This window comes from Gracilinanus agilis, chromosome 2 (assembly GCF_016433145.1).
Source record: "Gracilinanus agilis isolate LMUSP501 chromosome 2, AgileGrace, whole genome shotgun sequence".
NCBI classification, from domain to species: Eukaryota; Metazoa; Chordata; class Mammalia; order Didelphimorphia; family Didelphidae; genus Gracilinanus; species Gracilinanus agilis.
In genome coordinates this window covers 455,395,014-455,413,358 of record NC_058131.1, presented here as the reverse complement: position 1 = coordinate 455,413,358, position 18,345 = coordinate 455,395,014, and the positions used below count along the sequence as shown (strand labels likewise).

Sequence of the window (18,345 nt, the reverse complement as noted above, 5' to 3'; positions counted from 1 at the left end):
GGGGGAGGGAAGGTCAGGGTTTGATTCCCTGGGGGAAACAGTTCCGGAAATCCAGGGTTCAAATCCCTGGTGGAGCTAATCCCGGAAAAGTTCCAGACAGACGCTCATGGGCAGAAGCGGGGCACTGGGTCTTTTTGGAAGGAAGCCAGGGAGAGCGGGGTGGAGCATGAGTGGGCTCCATCCCCGATTCAAACTTTGTTTGGATCCACAAAGAGACTTTTCTGTTTTTCGTTTTGTTTGTCTGTCTTTTGTGTAGTCCTTCTTTTGTGTCTTTTTGATTGGTCAAAGATGGGCCAGAGTCAATCAACCCCCCTGGACTTGGTCCTAAGTCATTATTCAGATTTCAGAACCCATGCGCATGCCTTAGGTTTATCAGTAAAAAAGGGGAAGTTGCAGACCTTTTGTAATTCGGAATGGCCTATGTTTGGGGTTGGATGACCCCATTGTGGGACATGGCAAGAGTCTATTATTTCTGCAGTTCAGGGTCAGGTTTTGCTCCGGGGTCAGGAGGGACACCCAGACCAAATGCCGTACATTTTAACCTGGCAGGTTTTAGTCTTGGATCCTCCACCCTGGCTTTTTTCGGTTGTGGAAGGGTCTAATACCAGCAAGGAAACAGTTACATCATCCCAGGTTCTGGTTACCCAGCCCCAAATACCCAGCTCCAGTTCAGAGGTCCCCTAATTCATCAGTACTGGCTGGGTCTGTGTCTTTGGTATTATTTCAGTCCTTATCAAGAGCCAGGGCGAGTCAACCTGGTGCTTGCTGGTTTCCAAGGCTTCAAGGTGAATTCAGAGAAAAACTGCAAACATTCTGCAATTCCCCTTCCCCTATCTACATTTCTAACCTTCCCTTATTCGAGAAACTGTGCTGCTCAGGCATCAGACTTAACATCTGAATAGGAGGGGATTTGAAAGGTCAAAGTTCTTTCCTTAAGAAACACAGCCAGCCTAAGAACAGCTCACTTTCAACCCCCACTAGAAACAGATAGCAATTTGTTTAGGTGCTGCAAGAAGCATTTGTTAGAAATCACAACCAAAAAGAGAGACAGGTTAGATCAATCAGAGTGTAAAGCACTGGGAAAGTTAGGGGACAAGGAAGTTAGCTCAGCCAATCAGATGGCTGATCACTGTACCTGAGTACCCTCAGTAAAAGGGACAGTGTACTGCAACTGTTTTAATGAGTTTTCTCACTGCAAATATTTCTTTTTAACCATGGATCCTAAAGAACTGATTTTTCCTCTTTCTTCCCAAGGGAGTGAAAAAGAGAAAAATTCAGACCAGAAAAGGGAGATTTTACTTTTATTGGTGTTCTAGTTTTTGCTCCAGTCCTAGGTTCTAGGATGCTCCCCCTTGTGACCTGTCTGTCAGTCTGGGGAAACGGTCTCTGGTCTCTAAGCCTTCAGGACCCTGGCATTCGATGCAGAGATGCCCCTGAAGAACCTGTGCCCACAGCTCCTCCTCCTGTTCCCCCCTCTCAGAGATTCTACGCCCCTTCTCAGCTTGAAGAAGCTACAGAAGATTGAAACCATTGGCCCTCTTCCCTTAAAGATTTGAAGGAGGGGAGGGGAGACGGCATGGGACCTTGTGGGACATTGTACCCCAGAGACAGCATAGAACATTGTACCCCCATAGTGAAAAAGTTTTTTTTTCAGGCAAACTAGACCAGAAAATCCCTTTTGCTTCCACTATGTACCCTTCCCCTTATTCTTAACCAACTAGCAGCTTTTGTAAAGGAACGAATTAACACCATTCAGCTTATGGTCCTGTGTCAGTATTACCAGATAACCCCCACCCTTGATACAATGTGTGTTGACACTAATCTTTAAGGGGCCACCTGAGGATGATTCCTTAGGATCAAAAGGAAAAGTAGGGAATGTTGGACTTATTCTTTGGCCCTGTAGGGGATACCGATTACCCCACAGTCCTCTCCATAACCCCCATCAACCTTGGAAATGGTCCCTTAGTAGTAGAGAGGCTTCAGATATTGTTGTATCCCTTTTTGATTATCCTCCTGTTACTAACACTTGGCCTCTGCATTCTTAACCAGTTGTCTGGTTTGTTCACGACCGGATAAATATGGTCCAGCTCATGGTCATGCAACTACAATATCAACCCCTTGTTACTGACCCAGATCCCAGTGAGGGCGTGGCCCTGAGGAGGATTCCTCAGTGAGCAAAATGAAAAGGGGGGAATGTTGTAGCCAAAAAGCTGAGACTCATAGCTAACAGCTTGACAGCATCATACCCTGTTAAACAGGGGGGTTTTGATAGCGTCATGCTCTGCTCAGCAGGGTGGTTATCTGGAATTCATAGTTCCGGGGACACCACTCCTCCCTAGACAGAGCAGCCTTGAACAGGGCACCACTCCTCCCTAGACAGAGCAGCCTTAAACATTAAGAATTACATCCTATGGCACCTGGAAACCTCTATACTCCCATTGTCTAGCTATTATCAGACCCTAGCTATATCCCAGCCCTTGAAACGTATATATTCCCCTCTGTAGACGCAGCACTGGGGGAATTCTCTTACAGAACTCCCTCCAGTGCACTGGCAATAAAGCTTTCTCCTGTTTTGATTGCATTCTCTCGTGTGTTCCTCTGGTGGCCACCCATTTGAACCCTAACACAGGGAAAAGATCATGAAGAGTCAGTGGGTTGATTTCTAGGATCTGACTAGGAAGCTGAAGAATTTAGCACTAGGAGAAAACTTGTCTGTGCGCTACACTTAAGGGGACTTTCAAGAGACATAATTAGGTTGCTTTTCTTTCTCCAGACTCTCAGCAGACAGAAACAGTCCTTTCTACCACACTGCATTTTGAAGACACTGGAGAAGGACTGCCATCTCGAGAGGTAAAATGGCAGTTAGAACTGCTTTCTTGCCCAGCCTCTAGTCCCTTTTCTTGTTGGTTGTTGTGTGTATTCCACAAAATGCTTGATTTCATGAACTCTGAGCAGTGCTGGCAACACTAAAATCTGCATCTAGTTGGCTGCTGCCAGGACGTCAATAATATTTTCTGTATAAGCACTCCAAAAGAGAGGGAAAAATCTAGTGACTGTCTCTTGCTGTCATCCTCTGCTTGGCCAACAAGTTTGGTACCAAAGAAACCACAGCAAAAAGCTGCTTGTACCACCTCATGAGCCTGAAAGATTTTGTCCTAGACACGAAGAAGTCTATCCCAGTAATGTCCATCATTACGAAGCATATTTAACTTTCCAAGCATCTCCTGGCTGTGGGAAGGGGAACTCTGAGTCCATGTTTTCACACCCATCTTTTCTTTCCTGTTCTACAGATGCTCTTCAGTGATGCAAATGAAGCAGACATGTCCTATGGGGGAAAGTGAGGATGCAGGTGCTGGGGCCACAGGGCCTGGGCCTGGTCCTCTGCTTCTTCCTCCTCTTCCTTACTCCCTCTCCCCTTCCCCCATGACCTCGGGGCACTAGAGACAGCCCTAGGGAGAGGGGGAGGAGCAATCAGCTGGCTTGTTCTCCCTCTCTCCCAAGAAGTTGGTGTTGGGAGAGGACCCTACCTTGGGCTACTGCACCTTGGTTGGGAGAGAGTGAGCGAGCCACCCCCTCACTATGGTGGCAGGAGACCAAATGGGAGAGGTGTGGTGGTACCCTCTAGTAAGCAGGCAAACGTCATTGTGGGGCTATTGCTGGTGGGGGTGGGGTAGGAGGGAGTGTGGAGGAGCCTCCTGTTCTCCCTGAGGAGTTGGGAAGGGGAATGGATAAGGGATGTTGGGGAACTGGAAGTTGTCAGGCACGTGCAGGCCTCCTGTTGCTGCTGTTGTTGCTCAGCTTGGAGAGATTTTTTAAAAGCATCTAAATTCTTAAAGGAAAAGTTAAATAAGTCACTGGAGGAAATCAACAGTAAAACTATGATTTAACTCTCTCAGGCAGAGATAAATATAAACAAATTGAACAATACAAAATATAATGAGGTGAATAGGATTTTGGAGAAGTTGGATATGTTTGGAGTAGAAATCTTGGAGTACTCACAAAATAAAATTAGGGAGGCCAGAGATAAGATGTTAGCTAGTGGCTTTATTGGCGATTGAGCAAGAGTGAGGAATGCCCCAGACTAGGAAAGCTTAAGAATAATGCCCCCACATGGAGAGAAAAAAACCATTTTATAGGAAGTCACACAATTTTTTAGTCTACATATCATCAGTACATAGTGTTATTATTTCATTCTGATGCATTTTATCATAGTACATCCTGGTCTTTCTGAGGAGGCATCCTTTAAATTCACATTTTTAGGGATGGCTCTGTGTGAAGTAGAATTTTGGGGGAACTTGCACCCCCAAAATCACTCTAATGAGCAGACAGGAGACTTAGATAAGATGTTTGCAGAGAAAAAGTGGTTTTATTTGGAGAAAACATTGGACAGTGGGGAAGGGGAAGGGGGAAGGGAAGGAAAAGGGATTCTGCCCACACAAGCTGCTTGCCTGGTGCAAAAATATTCTCTCATTACAAAAACTGGTGACTATCATGGGATTTTCAGACTGGAACAATAAAGATACAATGGAAACTCCCTGTTCCTTACTCCTTCAGCCTATCTCATAGTTGGCATGTTTCCCAGGTTATAGATAAACTCTTCTCAAGAGTTTTGAAAATAGGTCAGGAAAACTAAAAATTTTATGGGGTGGGGAGGCAGTTTTAGTCTAAGGAATAGTAATACTCGGGGGTCTTGAAAATTGGGGTTACAAGCTAAATATGACTCTGAGAATTACACACTGAATCTCATCCCACACAATCCTCCTCCTTTTCATTTCAGGGTTGTATAATTCTCACTTGCCTCAGTTTCCCCTATATGCAACAACAACTAATAATACTGATTAAGCATATTTAGATATTCCTCATCTTCATCTTCAGATGAAGAAATCCTTTTCATCTGGGATGGACTTGACTCATTCATTCTACTCCCAGTTGCATTTAGGACTCTAGTGGGAGAAGGGGTCCTCCTACTAATAAGAATTCTTTTGCAAAGCTAACATTTTATGAAATAAGTCCTTCTACCTCAGGTACTGTAGGAGATACAGAAATTCTTGGAGACCTAATCCTTAGTCTAAAGTTTATCTTCTCATAACTACTATCTATTTCTATAGAATCTCATTTATCATCAAAAATCTCACTTGACTAAAGTTATCATTAGTTCTGACCTTTTTCTACTAGTCTACTTGCTTGTTTGGAAGATGGAAACTTTCCATCTTATAATTTGCATCCTGTGCTGATCATAGGCATTTGTCACAAAAGAAAAGGCAGGGGAAAAGATCTTTATGGTTCCTTCAAGGACCCTGAATGAGTGGACACTGTTTGACTTCATGCACAAGCCAAAGCTCATGCCATAACTGGCTCATGCTATAACTTTCATTCAGGCACCATCAGAATCTGTTGTGCCTTACCAAGTCAAAAGGATCCTACCTCAGTTTCAGACTGAGATCAACCTCTCAACTTCCTATAAGGACTTTCACTTGTCTTCTGAGTATCTTGTATACCCAGCTGCCCCTACACTCACTTTTTAAACCATTATATTCATTAAACATACAGCACAAATTAGGAATTTGCTTCTTTAAAGTAAAAATTCCTTTTTTGCATCAGGCTGGCTATTAATTACATTCAGTCAATTCCCAAATTCAGCTTTGTGAAGGGTTAAATTTTGGGGGGTAGGAGTTTGAATAAAAACCAGTACACAAGGGGGCAGCTGGGTAGCTCAGTGGATTGAGAGCCAGGCCTAGAGACAGGAGGTCCTAGGTTCAAATCTGACCTCAGACACTTCCCAGCTGTGTGACCTTGGGCAAGTCACTTGACCCCCATTGCCTACCCTTACCAATCTTCCACCTATAAGTCAATACACAGAAGTTAAGGGTTTAAAATTAAAACAAAACAAAACAAAACAAAAAACCGAGTACACAGTTTATTAAACGCAAAACACTTAGTTTATTATTAGGAAATATGGATAGAAATAGGAAGGAAGAAAGTGAAAGTAATCTTACAATAGCTTGTAACTACCCCAGATCCCAATCCTAACTACATTTCTCTAAAAAACCCTAAATCTATCTGTCTCAGAGGGCAGTATCTTTTGTTAGCCCTCACCTACTCTTCTTCTATCTAATAATATATTCTATTATTATCTCTCTAATAATATATCTAATAATCTATCTAGTAATCTAGTCTAATAATATAACTACTCTCTACCTACCTTATCTACCTAGGTTATTAATAATCAGTAAAGCTATTAAGGCTTTAATTCCATTCTCTGTTTCCAACCAGAGAGAGTGCTAGCAGCACAACTTCTCCCCAGGAAACCCAGAGACAAAAAACCTTTTCCAACTCTCTGCAACTGACTAACTCCCCTTGGCCACACCCTTCTAACTGTCACTAACTGACAAGTGGCACAGCCGAGAGTCTTTAACTGACAACCTGCACAGCAGGGGGTGTCTTACTGAAAAATATTATTATTCCTTTTCCTCTTAAATATAAAAAAGGAGAAATTAATAAAAACTCTCTTAACAGCTGACTCAAATAACAAACATCTTAAGTATGTCCAAACATTCAAATCTCTAACCATTGCTCATTTCAGTTCTCTCATCATTAAACACAAAATTAAACTTATCTGGAATCTTATACAACTGATAGACAATTTTCAACACTAAATCACCTTATGATCATTTCACACAATTCCATAGGTACATTTCAGAATCATTTGTGATTTTTCCAAAATCATATACATCAATCTTAAAATTAACCCTAAGTAAAATCCAATCAAACTGCAGGATCAAAAATCTCCCTTCTCTTATTTAAATCTCCCCTTCTTCCCCACCTTGGTAGTCAGCCGAAAAGGGGAAAAGGAAAAATGTAGAACAGATCTTTTTGCTTTTGTTCTTTAAATTTTAAGAGGTCTAAAAAATGCACATTTCTTTTTGAATCTCAAACACATTCTCTGGTCTCTCTGTTCTCCCACTTTCCAGAATGATGCGGGGGACAGAGAGAAACAGAGTTATCTCAAAATCACTTTGACCCTCCTTTTGTGTGTACACATGACAGCACAGGGTCACAAACAACAAAAACAGACAAAAAACAGTTAACTTATGTAGTCCTCAGTAGTGAGAATAGACCCAAGTAAAATAAAATTCATGATCTGGCCAGAAACACTTCTCACATGAGGCCCCCAAATCCCTCCTTTCCACCCGTCTCTGATGTACTTGGTAAATAACTGACTGTTCTAGACAAACTCACTGAAGCAAACATTTCCCTGAGAATCTGAATTAGATGGTTACATATTTACCTGTGATTTATTATCCTATAGAAAACTCTGTTTAGAACCACTGAGGCAATCTACAACCATTGTCTCTATCTTGTAAATCATTACTAGCCATTGTCTCTGCAAAAGGTTTACCTAATCCCTTAGACTCTGTCATTTTCTCTATGAGAATGTACTCCAAATCATTAAACTTTGTCACTGATCACTATGAGGACCTTTGTGTCCATCTGTAAGTCTGTCTTTTGACCCTCCTGATCCCAAACTCATTTCTCTTATCCCAACCCTTGACCCATGAATAACTTGACTGATACCTGACAACACACTCAAGATTGTGAAAGTAACAATCTCCCCTGTATGGAGTTGGACAAGAGAGGGGGGAAATCTTGCAAAATATTATTATAAAAAGTCTATACTTGTATGTAGACAGAGAGAGAAACATTTTGTCCCAGTTATAATTTTTTCCTGCCTTTTCCTTTTATGACAAATTTGGGAAATGGAAACTTTTATTTCACAATTTGCATTTTGTGCTGTTCATAGGAATTTGTCATAAAAGGAAAAGGCAGGAAAAAATAGTAACTGTCCTTGTGTCTTGAAAGGACACATTTCCTAGCTTCACATACAGGTCAAAACTGTCACCAGCTTTTGCTTTGGTTGTTTCACTCAGGGATCTTCAGAAATCAGTATGCCTTACTAAGTCAGAAGGGTCCTATCCCAGTTTCAGACTGAGACCACCTCTCCCAACTCCTCATAAGAACTTTCACTTGTCCTCTGAGTACTTCATCATTCTCTTCTGTATAATTGTCAAAAAATCCAAAATTTTCAGGGGTAAAAGCTTGCTAACTCCTTAAATCCAGAAAATGAACTGTTTGAAGAAGATGCCATGAAGATGCCCTAAGAAAACCTCCACAGCATCAGAAGATCCATCATGAACTTTGTTGTATAACTGATTGAACTGTCGGGGGTTGAACACAAGCATTTTGAATGGTCAAAAGGGACTGCCACCTATTTGGCTTTTTGTCAATACATCTAGCAAACATTGGTTTGCTTTCTCTCTCTTTTTATTTCCCTCTTATCTCTAACTATTGTGGTTTCTGATTATGTTAAAATAATCCATTGTGGAGACTAGTCTCACAAAGAATCACGGGGGGGATTGTGAAAGAGAATTCTTTACTCTGTTTTCTCTCCTGAGTTAACACTAACTTAAGTACTCCTACTTAGTACCTACCTCACTAGACTGAAGACAGGATTAACTTCTCCCTTGTCTATTTTTGAATTGAATCGACAAAAGATTAAACATCCTACTTAGTACTAGGTGAGAAGCTAGCAAGGTACTTAGAGAATTCATACCCTTAGAAATTCAATCAAATCAGGAAATTGTTAACCTTTTTGATGAGAACTTAACTTTCAGAAGGTGAGAAGTGTAATGTAAAGATGCAACAAAAGCTTTTGCCCTTGCAAAAGTTAACTGAAAACTTCTGGCTTTAGAATCCTGACAGAAGTTCAATTGGAACCTGAGGCTTGAAGAGAGTGGAAGGTCTAACTGAAGCTTCGCTTTTGGGTTTCAGCTTTGCTTTGGCCTGTGCTTTTGTCTCTGGACAATTTGAACCTAGCTAATTTCTCTGGACCTCTCCCTGACCCTCTCCATATTATTCCCGTTACCTTTCCTGTATTTTTCCCTGTGGGCTCTGGGAGGAAGGGTGGCTTTTGGGTTTTAGTGATCAGACTTTGTGGGTTTAGTTTCCCTATAGGCAAGTAGGAAATCCTTGAATCAAACTATCCTTTATTTTATTGATTTAGTATACACTTTACTTTAAAAGCAGCCAAATCTTTCCTGGCTGGGAGAGCAGGCTCTCTTTCAGTCTAACCCACTCCTGTGACCCTCCCCAGATTGAATTTCTCCCTAGCAGTTGTCAGAAACCCCAAACCCTTCTTTCCTTCTGACTAACCCAGAATATTAATAAATCCCCTTGTTACCTACTCAAACCCTGTGGTGAATCATTGTGCCAAAGATTAGGCAAGGGTTGAAGAGGGGAGGAATTATTTCTTTTATTTCCTGAGGGAACTGGAGGCATCCATCTTGGGAGGAAGTCCTTACCCGAGACTTCCTCCTGAACCCATCAGTTTCACAGACAGGGAGGAGCCCTTCAACTCCTGAAGTTGGGGACCTGAGAAACTGACAAGAAAAACCCTCAAGGCAAATTTAAACCATTTTCTGATTGGCCCCATTTGTGTCTATAGAGATACCTTTCCTGCCTGGAAGGGTTCAGCCTATTCCCCCCAGTATCCTCTGTCTCTAGCCTGAATGTCTAGCCTGTTTCAGCTGCCTCTCCTGAATTCCCCACCTATTCCCTTGCCATCCAATATACCGCCTTGCTATTCCTTCCCCAATCTCAGCCATCCCTTTCATTCCTCTCCTATCACCTCAATCACCTTCAACCCCTCCTTATTAGCAAGGATTAAGAGAGCACCCCAATTTTATTGACAACAGAAGTCGATCCTACAGACATTGCCCCCTGGGCAGTGCTAGGCAATTTGGAAACTGTAATTGGCTCCTGTGAAGAGGTGAAGGGACAAGCAGTCACCATAAAAAGCAAGCCCCTGGGCAGCTGGGTAGCTCAGTGGAGTGAGAGTCAAGCCTAGAGACAGAGATGTCCTAGGTTCAAACCCGGCCTCAGCCACTTCCCAGCTGTGTGACTCTGGGCAAGTCACTTGACCCCCATTGCCCACTCTTACCACTCTTCCACCTATAAGACAATACACCGAAATTAAGGGTTAAAAAAAAAAAAGCAAGCCCCAAACTCCTTTAGGGTAGATTGTCTGAAGAGATTGTCTTCTGGAGATAGTCTTAGATAGTCTTCGAGAGAGCTTTGCTGGAGACTACAGCTTGGATCATGGGCTCAGAGCTCAGCTTTTTCTTGGACTCTGACTCTTGGATTACTTCATTGGGTGAGGAAAAGAAAAGGCTGACCCCTTTCCTACCTTTTAGAGAGACTAGCTTCCATCTTGGAGGAGGTCACATGGTTACTCACTACCAACCTTCCTGGTTGAGAGCTAATTAATCTCTGCCTGGATTAAGCAGACCTGGAGCAAAACATTTAGGTTGATAGGATAGATAACTTCTCTATACCCTTCACATTTCTCTTTTTTATTGTTTCCTCTCTTCTTGTAAATATTTTTAAATAAATTTCTGGCTCAAGATATAATACTGGCAACCACATAATTTCATATAATCATTGTCCAACCATTAATTTTAATCTTTACACTCCTCTTCAGTGATGGATCAATCACCAGACAGCCATACCTGACATTAGTATTGATTGAGATTCCTAAAAGCCTTTTACCTTAAATGGCAAATCTTACCCATTACCATTCAGAAAAACTTATTCTCTTAGTGGTCCAACTTCATTATCTTAAACCTCGTTTACTTACCTACTTGCTCTAATGACTTCTAAAAGTCTTAAAATATTCTTCTCTTTAACTTTTCTCTATACAGTAAATGTCAATTCTATGTTTTCTTTACTCTTCATCTCTCCAACTATTTTCAGTCCTCAAAACACTCTCCTTACTCTGTAATAGCTCAAAACATTCATTCTTTTTCTTCTCAAAGTGTCTGTTTAAAGCACATTCATGTTCACTATGTTCTTGCTGCTGCCTTACATAACTACATATGTGTAACATATGACATGCTCTCTTCTGATTAAAATCTCCTAATACCTTGGGTCTTTCTTATGCTATTTCCCACATTCCTCTCACCTTCTACAACTTGCTTTTCTCATCATTGTTCAAATAAACTCAACTTTCATTAGGTCTAATTTCACCTGCTATTAGTGGCTCAGCGGAGCCCAGATTATCATTCTCATTAACAAATGCTTTATTCACATATATAATATACGTGATATATAACTCTTCAACATATTTGCCTTATCCAATTCACTTCAAACACTGATTTAGTTCATAGCACAAATTTATAGATCATTTGTGATTAAAAGGAATTCCAGTCTAACAAATTGTATTTGAACATATGTCTACATTCAAACCATGAAGTCATCCTTGCCCAGAGTACATAATTTGGTAACAATTTATATATCCCAATTAGTTACAAATTTAGAAATTCTTTAACAATATTCCAAATTCTTAATACATGTTCCATTTTAAACTTATAGATATAAAACTTCTTCTTCCCAGTGTTCATTAAACTTTCACTTGGTACTTGCTTCAGTAGCACATCTAAAATAACATTTTCACATTCTCATTTGTGAATCCCAAAATTTTAGATTATGCAAGATCTTAATATTTCATCACATCTTCTTCTAAAATGCTGGTACTAAATTCTTATACACTTCATTACATTTCATTGAACCCTTCTTTTTCTTTTTTTTTTTAACATTTAATAATATTTATTTTTTAGAAAAGTTAACATGGTTACATGATTCATCCTCTTACTTTCCCCTTCACCCCCCTTCATCCCGCTCCCCGCCCATAGCCAATGCACATTTCCACTGGTTTTAATATGTGTCATTGATCAAGACCTATTTCCAAATTGTTGATAGTTGCATTGGTGTGGTAGTTTCAAGTCTACATCCCCAATCATGTCCACCTCAACCCATGTGTTCAAGCAGTTGTTTTTCTTCTGTGTTTCCACTCCTGCAAGTTCTTTCTTGGAGTGTGGGTAGCATTCTTTTCCATAAATCCCTCAGAATTGTCTTGGGTAATTGCATTGCTGCTAGTCCATTACATTCTATTTTACCAAAGTGTATCCGTCTCTGTGTACAATGTTCTTCTGGCTCTGCTCCTTTCGCTCTGCATCAATTCCTGGAGATCTTTCCAGTTCACATGGAATTCCTCCAGTTTATTATTCCTTTGAGCGCAATAGTATTCCATCACCAGCATATACCACAATTTGATTTGTTCAGCCATTCCCCAACTGAAGGGCATACCCTTATTTTCCAGTTTTTTGCCACCACAAAAAGCACAGCTATAAATATTTTCATACAAGTCTGTTTATCTATGATCTCTTTGGGGTACAAACCCAACAATGGTATGGCTGGATCAAAGGGTAGGCATTCTTTTATAGCCCTTTGAGGAGATCCAAATTGCCATCCAGAATGGTTGGATCAGTTCACAGCTCCACCAGCAATGCATTAATGTCCCAATTTTGCCACATCCCCTCCAACATTCATTACTCTCCCCTTCTTTCATTTTAGCCAATCTGCTAGGTGTGAGGTGATACCTCAGAGTTGTTTTGATTTGCATTTCTCTAATTATTAGAGAGTTAGAACACTTTCTCATGTGCTTATTGATACTTCTGATTTCTTTACCTGAGAATTGCCTATTCATGTCTCTTGCCCATTTATCAATTGGGGAATGGCTTGATTTTTTATACAATTGATTTAACTCCTTATATATTTGAGTAATTAGACCCTTGTCAGAGTTTTTTGTTATAAAGATTTTTTCCTAATTTGTTGTTTCCCTTCTGATTTTGGCTGCATTGCTTTTGTTTGTACAAAAGCTTTTTAGTTTAATATAATCAAAACCATTTAATTTGCATTTTGTAATTTTCTCTAACTCTTGCTTGGTTTTAAAATCTTTCCTTTCCCAGAGATCTGACAAGTATACTATTCTGTGTTCACTTAACTTATTTATAGTTTCCCTCTTTATATTCAGGTCATTCACCCATTCTGAATTTATCTTGGTGTGGGGTGTGAGATGTTGATCTAAACCTAATCTCTCCCATATTGTTTTCCAAATTTCCCAGCAGTTTTTCTCAAACAGTGGATTCTTGTCCCCAAAGTTGGGCCCTTTGGGTTTATCATTCACTGTCATATTGTTTTGATGATTGCTGCTTCATAGTATAGTTTAATATCTGATACTGCTAGGCCACCTTCCTTCACATTTTTTTTCATTATTTCTCTTGATATTCTTGATCTTTTGTTCTTTCTAATGAACTTTGTTATAGTTTTTTTCTAATTCAGTAAAAAAAAAATTTTGGTAGTTTGATAGGTATGGCGCTAAATAGGTAAATTAATTTGGGTAGAATGGTCATTTTTATTATGTTAGCTTGTACTACCCATGAGCAATCAATGTTTTTCCAATTGTTGAGATCCAGTTTTATTTGTTTGGAAAGTGTTTTGTAGTTATGTTCATATAATTCCTGTGTTTGTTTTGGTAGATAGATTCCCAAGTATTTTATGTTGTCTAGGGTGATTTTAAATGGTGTTTCTCTTTCTACCTCTTGCTGCTGTGATGTGTTGGAAATATATAGAAATGCTGATGATTTATGTGCATTTATTTTGTATCCTGCTTTGCTAATAAAGTTGTTGATTATTTCTACAAGCTTCTTAGTTGATTCTTTAGGATTTTTTAAGTAGACCATCATATCATCTGCAAAGAGTGATTGCTTAGTCTCCTCATTGCCTATTTTGATACCTTCAATTTCTTTTTCTTCTCTAATTGCTGCTGCTAGTGTTTCTAGCACAATGTTAAATAATAGAGGTGATAATGGGCATCCTTGTTTCACTTAAACCCTTATTTTTCATTAAACAGCCATCTCTTATCAGGAGTTTGCTTCTCATTTGCTTCCTTAAAGCAAAAACCCTTTCTGCTAATCAGGTGGACTACCCATTACATTACAATCAATTCCCAATTTCAGTTTACTCAGATAAACATTTTAAATATGTTTAAGCATTTAGATATCTAACCAGATATCTAACCATTGTGATAATTAGATTAAGTCTACACTGCCCATCTTTAGATTTAATCACCAAAGGTGAAAACACCTCTAATTCTGGGAGGTCCATAACCCACATGTGCTAGAGTGGGTGACAAATCAGAATCAACTGACTGCCCCCAGGCAGTACTCTGAGAATCATCTATTGTGATTGGACATGCAAATTAGGAGGAAGGCACCGGAAGTGGCGCATAAGTGACCCTTTTAAAAAGAGGGAGTTGAGTGAGTAAGGGGTCTTTGATGGAAGAGAATGTCTGATGACGGACCTTTTCTGGTTCATGGAGGAGTGTTGGAACCCTGAGACCCTGATGAGACTGCTTTAAATATCTTCTTTGAATCCCATGTGGTGAGTTTAAAGACTGACTGAATCTTCCTGAACTTCTCTTAAGAAATTTCTTTAGTAGACTCTGTGAATGAAGTTTGCTCCATTCACCTCTGGGCCTCTGGCCCTCTAACTCTCAGTTGAGGGTTAATTAGATCTACTTGGATTAATTAGAGGATCATAGTAAATTACCTACTAGGTTAGATTCTTATTTCCTCATTCCTTCTCTCTCTTCTTAATTGTAAATAAACTTCTATAAAAGTCAATTTTGACTTGAGATTATTCTTAATTGAGGACTCATAAATAGCTCAATCCTCTGGCGAACATCTTTTAATATATTGAACCCATAAAACCCCATTTTTCCCCCTTACACCATTCATTTTAAATCTTAATGAAAACTAACAATCCTCTCATCAATAGATGGATACAGAATAAAAACCTATTTGGAATCTTATAGGACTGATAGGCAATTTGCAATACTGGATCACTTTACGTTCTTTTCACTCAATTTCACAAGTACCTTTCAGAATCATTTTCTAAAACTACATATGTATCAACCTTAAAATTAACCTTATGTAAAAATCTAAGTGTGAAAGCAAAACATCTCTCTCTGTTCTTTTCTTCCACTCTCTCTCTCTGTTGATCATTGGAGGAAGAAGGAAGAACAGTGTTGAACAAATCTTTTCTAACCTCTGTCTTCCAGAAAGAGCAGGGGGCAAAATTCCATTTTTGCTTAGTTAAATTACTTCAGAGTTTAAGAAGCCCAAAATTGACACGCAAGTTTCTCTTTTTTGAATTCCTTAAACAGATTCTCTTTTCTGTCAACTCCCTCATTTTGTGGAATAAAAAGAAGAAGCGAGAGAGAGCAGAAGCTTCTTTTCCTAAAATCCCTCCAGTGTGTACACATGACACAGAACACAGGCTTACAGGACAATAAATCAACATGAATTCATTACCCAGGCATATATAATAGTTTGCATTCTCTTTACCTCTCTAAGAAGAAAGGGTGGTGGTGGTTTGTCAGGCAGCTTCTAGAGCTCTTGAGCTTCTAGAGCCCCTAATTGTGAAACAAGTCTTATCTAAGTCAATGTTCTTCATTATCTCATAATTTAGGCACAAAGCATTCAAGTAAAAGTCCAGTTATTTTTATTTTTAAAAAAATGGGTCTCAATGAGTTGGTTCCTTTCACCCAATTATTCTCTCTCATTTATTTAGTTATTACTGTCTCTTTAAATGGCAGAGCTGCTTACAGCTGTAACAAATATGAGCTTTTTCCTGGGACTTGCCATTCCTCTCTCTCCTCCTACAATTCATCCCTCTTCTAGTCTACATTTCCCTTATTTCCTCTCTCACAATCTGTCTCAATCTGGCATATTCATTCTCTGTCACTTTCTTCTGCTCTTTCTCAGATTTCCTCAAAACCTGGGTCATGATTTGTCAGTTCCTTCTTGCTAGTATCTTCTCTCTCCATATATCTGATCTCTGCCTGTTGTAATAACTCATCAAAGTTTATTCACCCATCCATTTATCCTTTGAAGTCTTTTGCTAATATCTGGTCAGAAATTGGTTATAAAACAGATCTTTAGGAATTCCTACCTCACGGGATGATTGATATCCAGTCTAAAATATCTGTTCACCAAATCTCCCAGCTGGTTCAAGAAATTGGCTGGGTTCTGTTTCTCTCTTATTTAGCTTCCCGAGTTCTATCTATGTCCTGATTCAGGTTCCTAATTGATTCTATCTCTTATATGTCCATATCTCTAAAGTCCCCCATATTTTCTTGTTGGGGCTCAAGTCTGAATTGGAGTCCTGAGGGGAGCATTCCTGCTCATCCCTCTGTCTACCATGAGCTATGGGATTTTCAGAGGGTAACAAAAATATGAGAAGGAACCCGGAGAGAATGTTGCATCACGAAGCATGAGATAGTAACGGCAGTCAAAACCAACCAAGAATTCTGGGAGAAGAACCTGAAGACAGGGCTTTTGGTTCAGAGAGCTTGAGGAAGGAGGAAGGAAAAACTAGAGATAGAGGGAAGGGAAGGAGAAGCTTTGAGTAGAAGCCAGAATTGGCTCCTCAAGGTGAAGGGCCTTGGGTTTAGATATTAGGGCGTCCTAGGTCCCTCTGTCCCTCATTGTCATCTGCCTCCCCAATTAATCTAATAAACCTTTAGCAGTCAGATTGCGAATCCAGTTTCCATTCAAGGAACAAAGAGGGGAAGAGGGGTAAAGAACATTACCTGGCTAAACCCGTCTTAGAGCCGGACCCTGTCCGGGTCCAGCCGGACACAACTGAAGGGTCCGTGAAACGGCAACCTAAGAAACCATAGGGGAAGAAAAGGGGATACCTTGCGCGCAAGACAGACAGAGTCGTTTGGGTGGAAGCAAGGCTCGTTTATTGCAGGTCTATGACAAGAATATATAGGTTGAGGACAGAAGGGGGTCGGCAAATACTAAAGGGAAAGGAATGCGGAAAGGGAGCATAAGTTATGTAGAAAATCTCCTGTGGCGTCTAACTGTCTCCATCCAAGCATGACTGGGCCTATGATCAATATCTTATCTTAGAAGAGTGAATGATTAATATCTATTCTTAGAAGAGTGACTATTTTATCTTAAAGTCTTGGTCCCTAACAGGACCCTCTGTGGTGTCATTAATTGGGTAGGGGGAGGTTTGTGTAGACCCTGACCTAGAACCAGAATGGACAGGGACCCCTCATATCTCATCATTTGCACTAGCCTTTCCTCTAACTACTGAGACTTAGTCAGTACTAGTATTCGTGGCAGCCATTAAGAGAGGAAAGAAAGGTTCAGCTCACTGACTCATCTCACTTTCTCTCCCAACCCACTCAAGCGGGGCCATTAATACAAGAGTCCCAGATCCCTAAAGTTACTGGTCTGATCTGACCTGGAAGTCAAAGTTTCAGAAACTGGGTTTTAGATGAACTCTTCTATCTCCGACCGCCAGATGGCAACATATGCACATTCTTCTTTACTTCTAAATGACTTCACATTTCTGCCTAATCTAATCTCTGCCTACTCTTGCCCATTCTGCTATCTCCCTTCTTTGAATTTCTCTGTCCTATGTTTATCTAAAGCTGAATTTCTGCTTATCTACAAAATTGAGCATTTCTGTTAAACTCTGAAAACCTTACCAACACTTTGTTGGTAAATATCTGCCTCAAGACACAACAGTAGCCTAAACTCTTCAGCCCAAGCATCTCTGAGAGCAAGAGGTTCCCTCCCCATAGGACAGCTTAGATTTAACAAGCCTCACTGGCAGCTAAATCTACACCCTGCTGTCCTATAAGCAGAGAAGCTAAACAACATACCCCACAGCTTGCTCCCTCTGAGGCTTATGTCTGGAAGACAATCAGAGTTTTTCAATCCCCCCCACCCCTTTTGTAGAAAGTGTCAACTTGAAATCTGGAGACCCCAATTCTGCCCCCGTCCCCTGAGAATTCACCCCAGGTAAGTCCCAGACTCAGTCCTTTCAGACTTTAAGGTAATTAAGGGTCCCAGTCCAGGTGGGACTATAGACCTAATCATATATTAAGTACCCTTTTAGTCTTAGAAGTTTCCCCCATTGTATCAGAGATCCTTCCCAAGAAGACCACCACCTATACAGGGAACATTCTTTTAGTATCCATCATAAGTAGACCTCTCCCTGATGCCACAGCTTCTGGCTACAACCTCTTTCCCAAGCCTGCTTGCAACCTGTCAGTGTAGGTTTGATCTCCTGAGCTTCCCCCAAAGGTATAAAACATCCCTGAATTCTATTGTTCTTTGGAGAATATTCGATCATGTTGATCCTCCCAAGAAATACTGTCCCCGGAGCCCCAGGGCTTTGACTCAGTGTAGTTGGTGGCACTTGGCTGTGTGATAGCGGCCAATTATTGGACCTATCTTTTTCCTGATTAGACTTGTTTTTTTCTGACTACTGTTCTGTGTTTTTCCAAGTACCCTTTTTCTTTCTGTAAGATTTTGATGTCTGATCTCCAATTGTCAATAAAAAAATTGGGATATCTATTCTATCCTA

General features: G+C 40.3%; 1 protein-coding gene across 1 annotated transcript in view; it reads left to right on the top strand.

Moving 5' to 3' along the window:
* The window catches only part of LOC123237715 (exonuclease 3'-5' domain-containing protein 2-like), a 102,570-nt gene extending 99,115 nt beyond the window's left edge, over positions 1 to 3,455 (top strand). The window contains exons 10-11 of the mRNA XM_044664810.1: positions 2,774 to 2,850; positions 3,291 to 3,455. Coding sequence (XP_044520745.1) covers positions 2,774 to 2,850; positions 3,291 to 3,341 — 128 coding nt within the window. The 3' untranslated portion in view covers positions 3,342 to 3,455. The remainder of the gene's footprint in view (positions 1 to 2,773; positions 2,851 to 3,290) is intronic.
* The last annotated feature ends 14,890 nt before the right edge of the window (positions 3,456 to 18,345 follow it).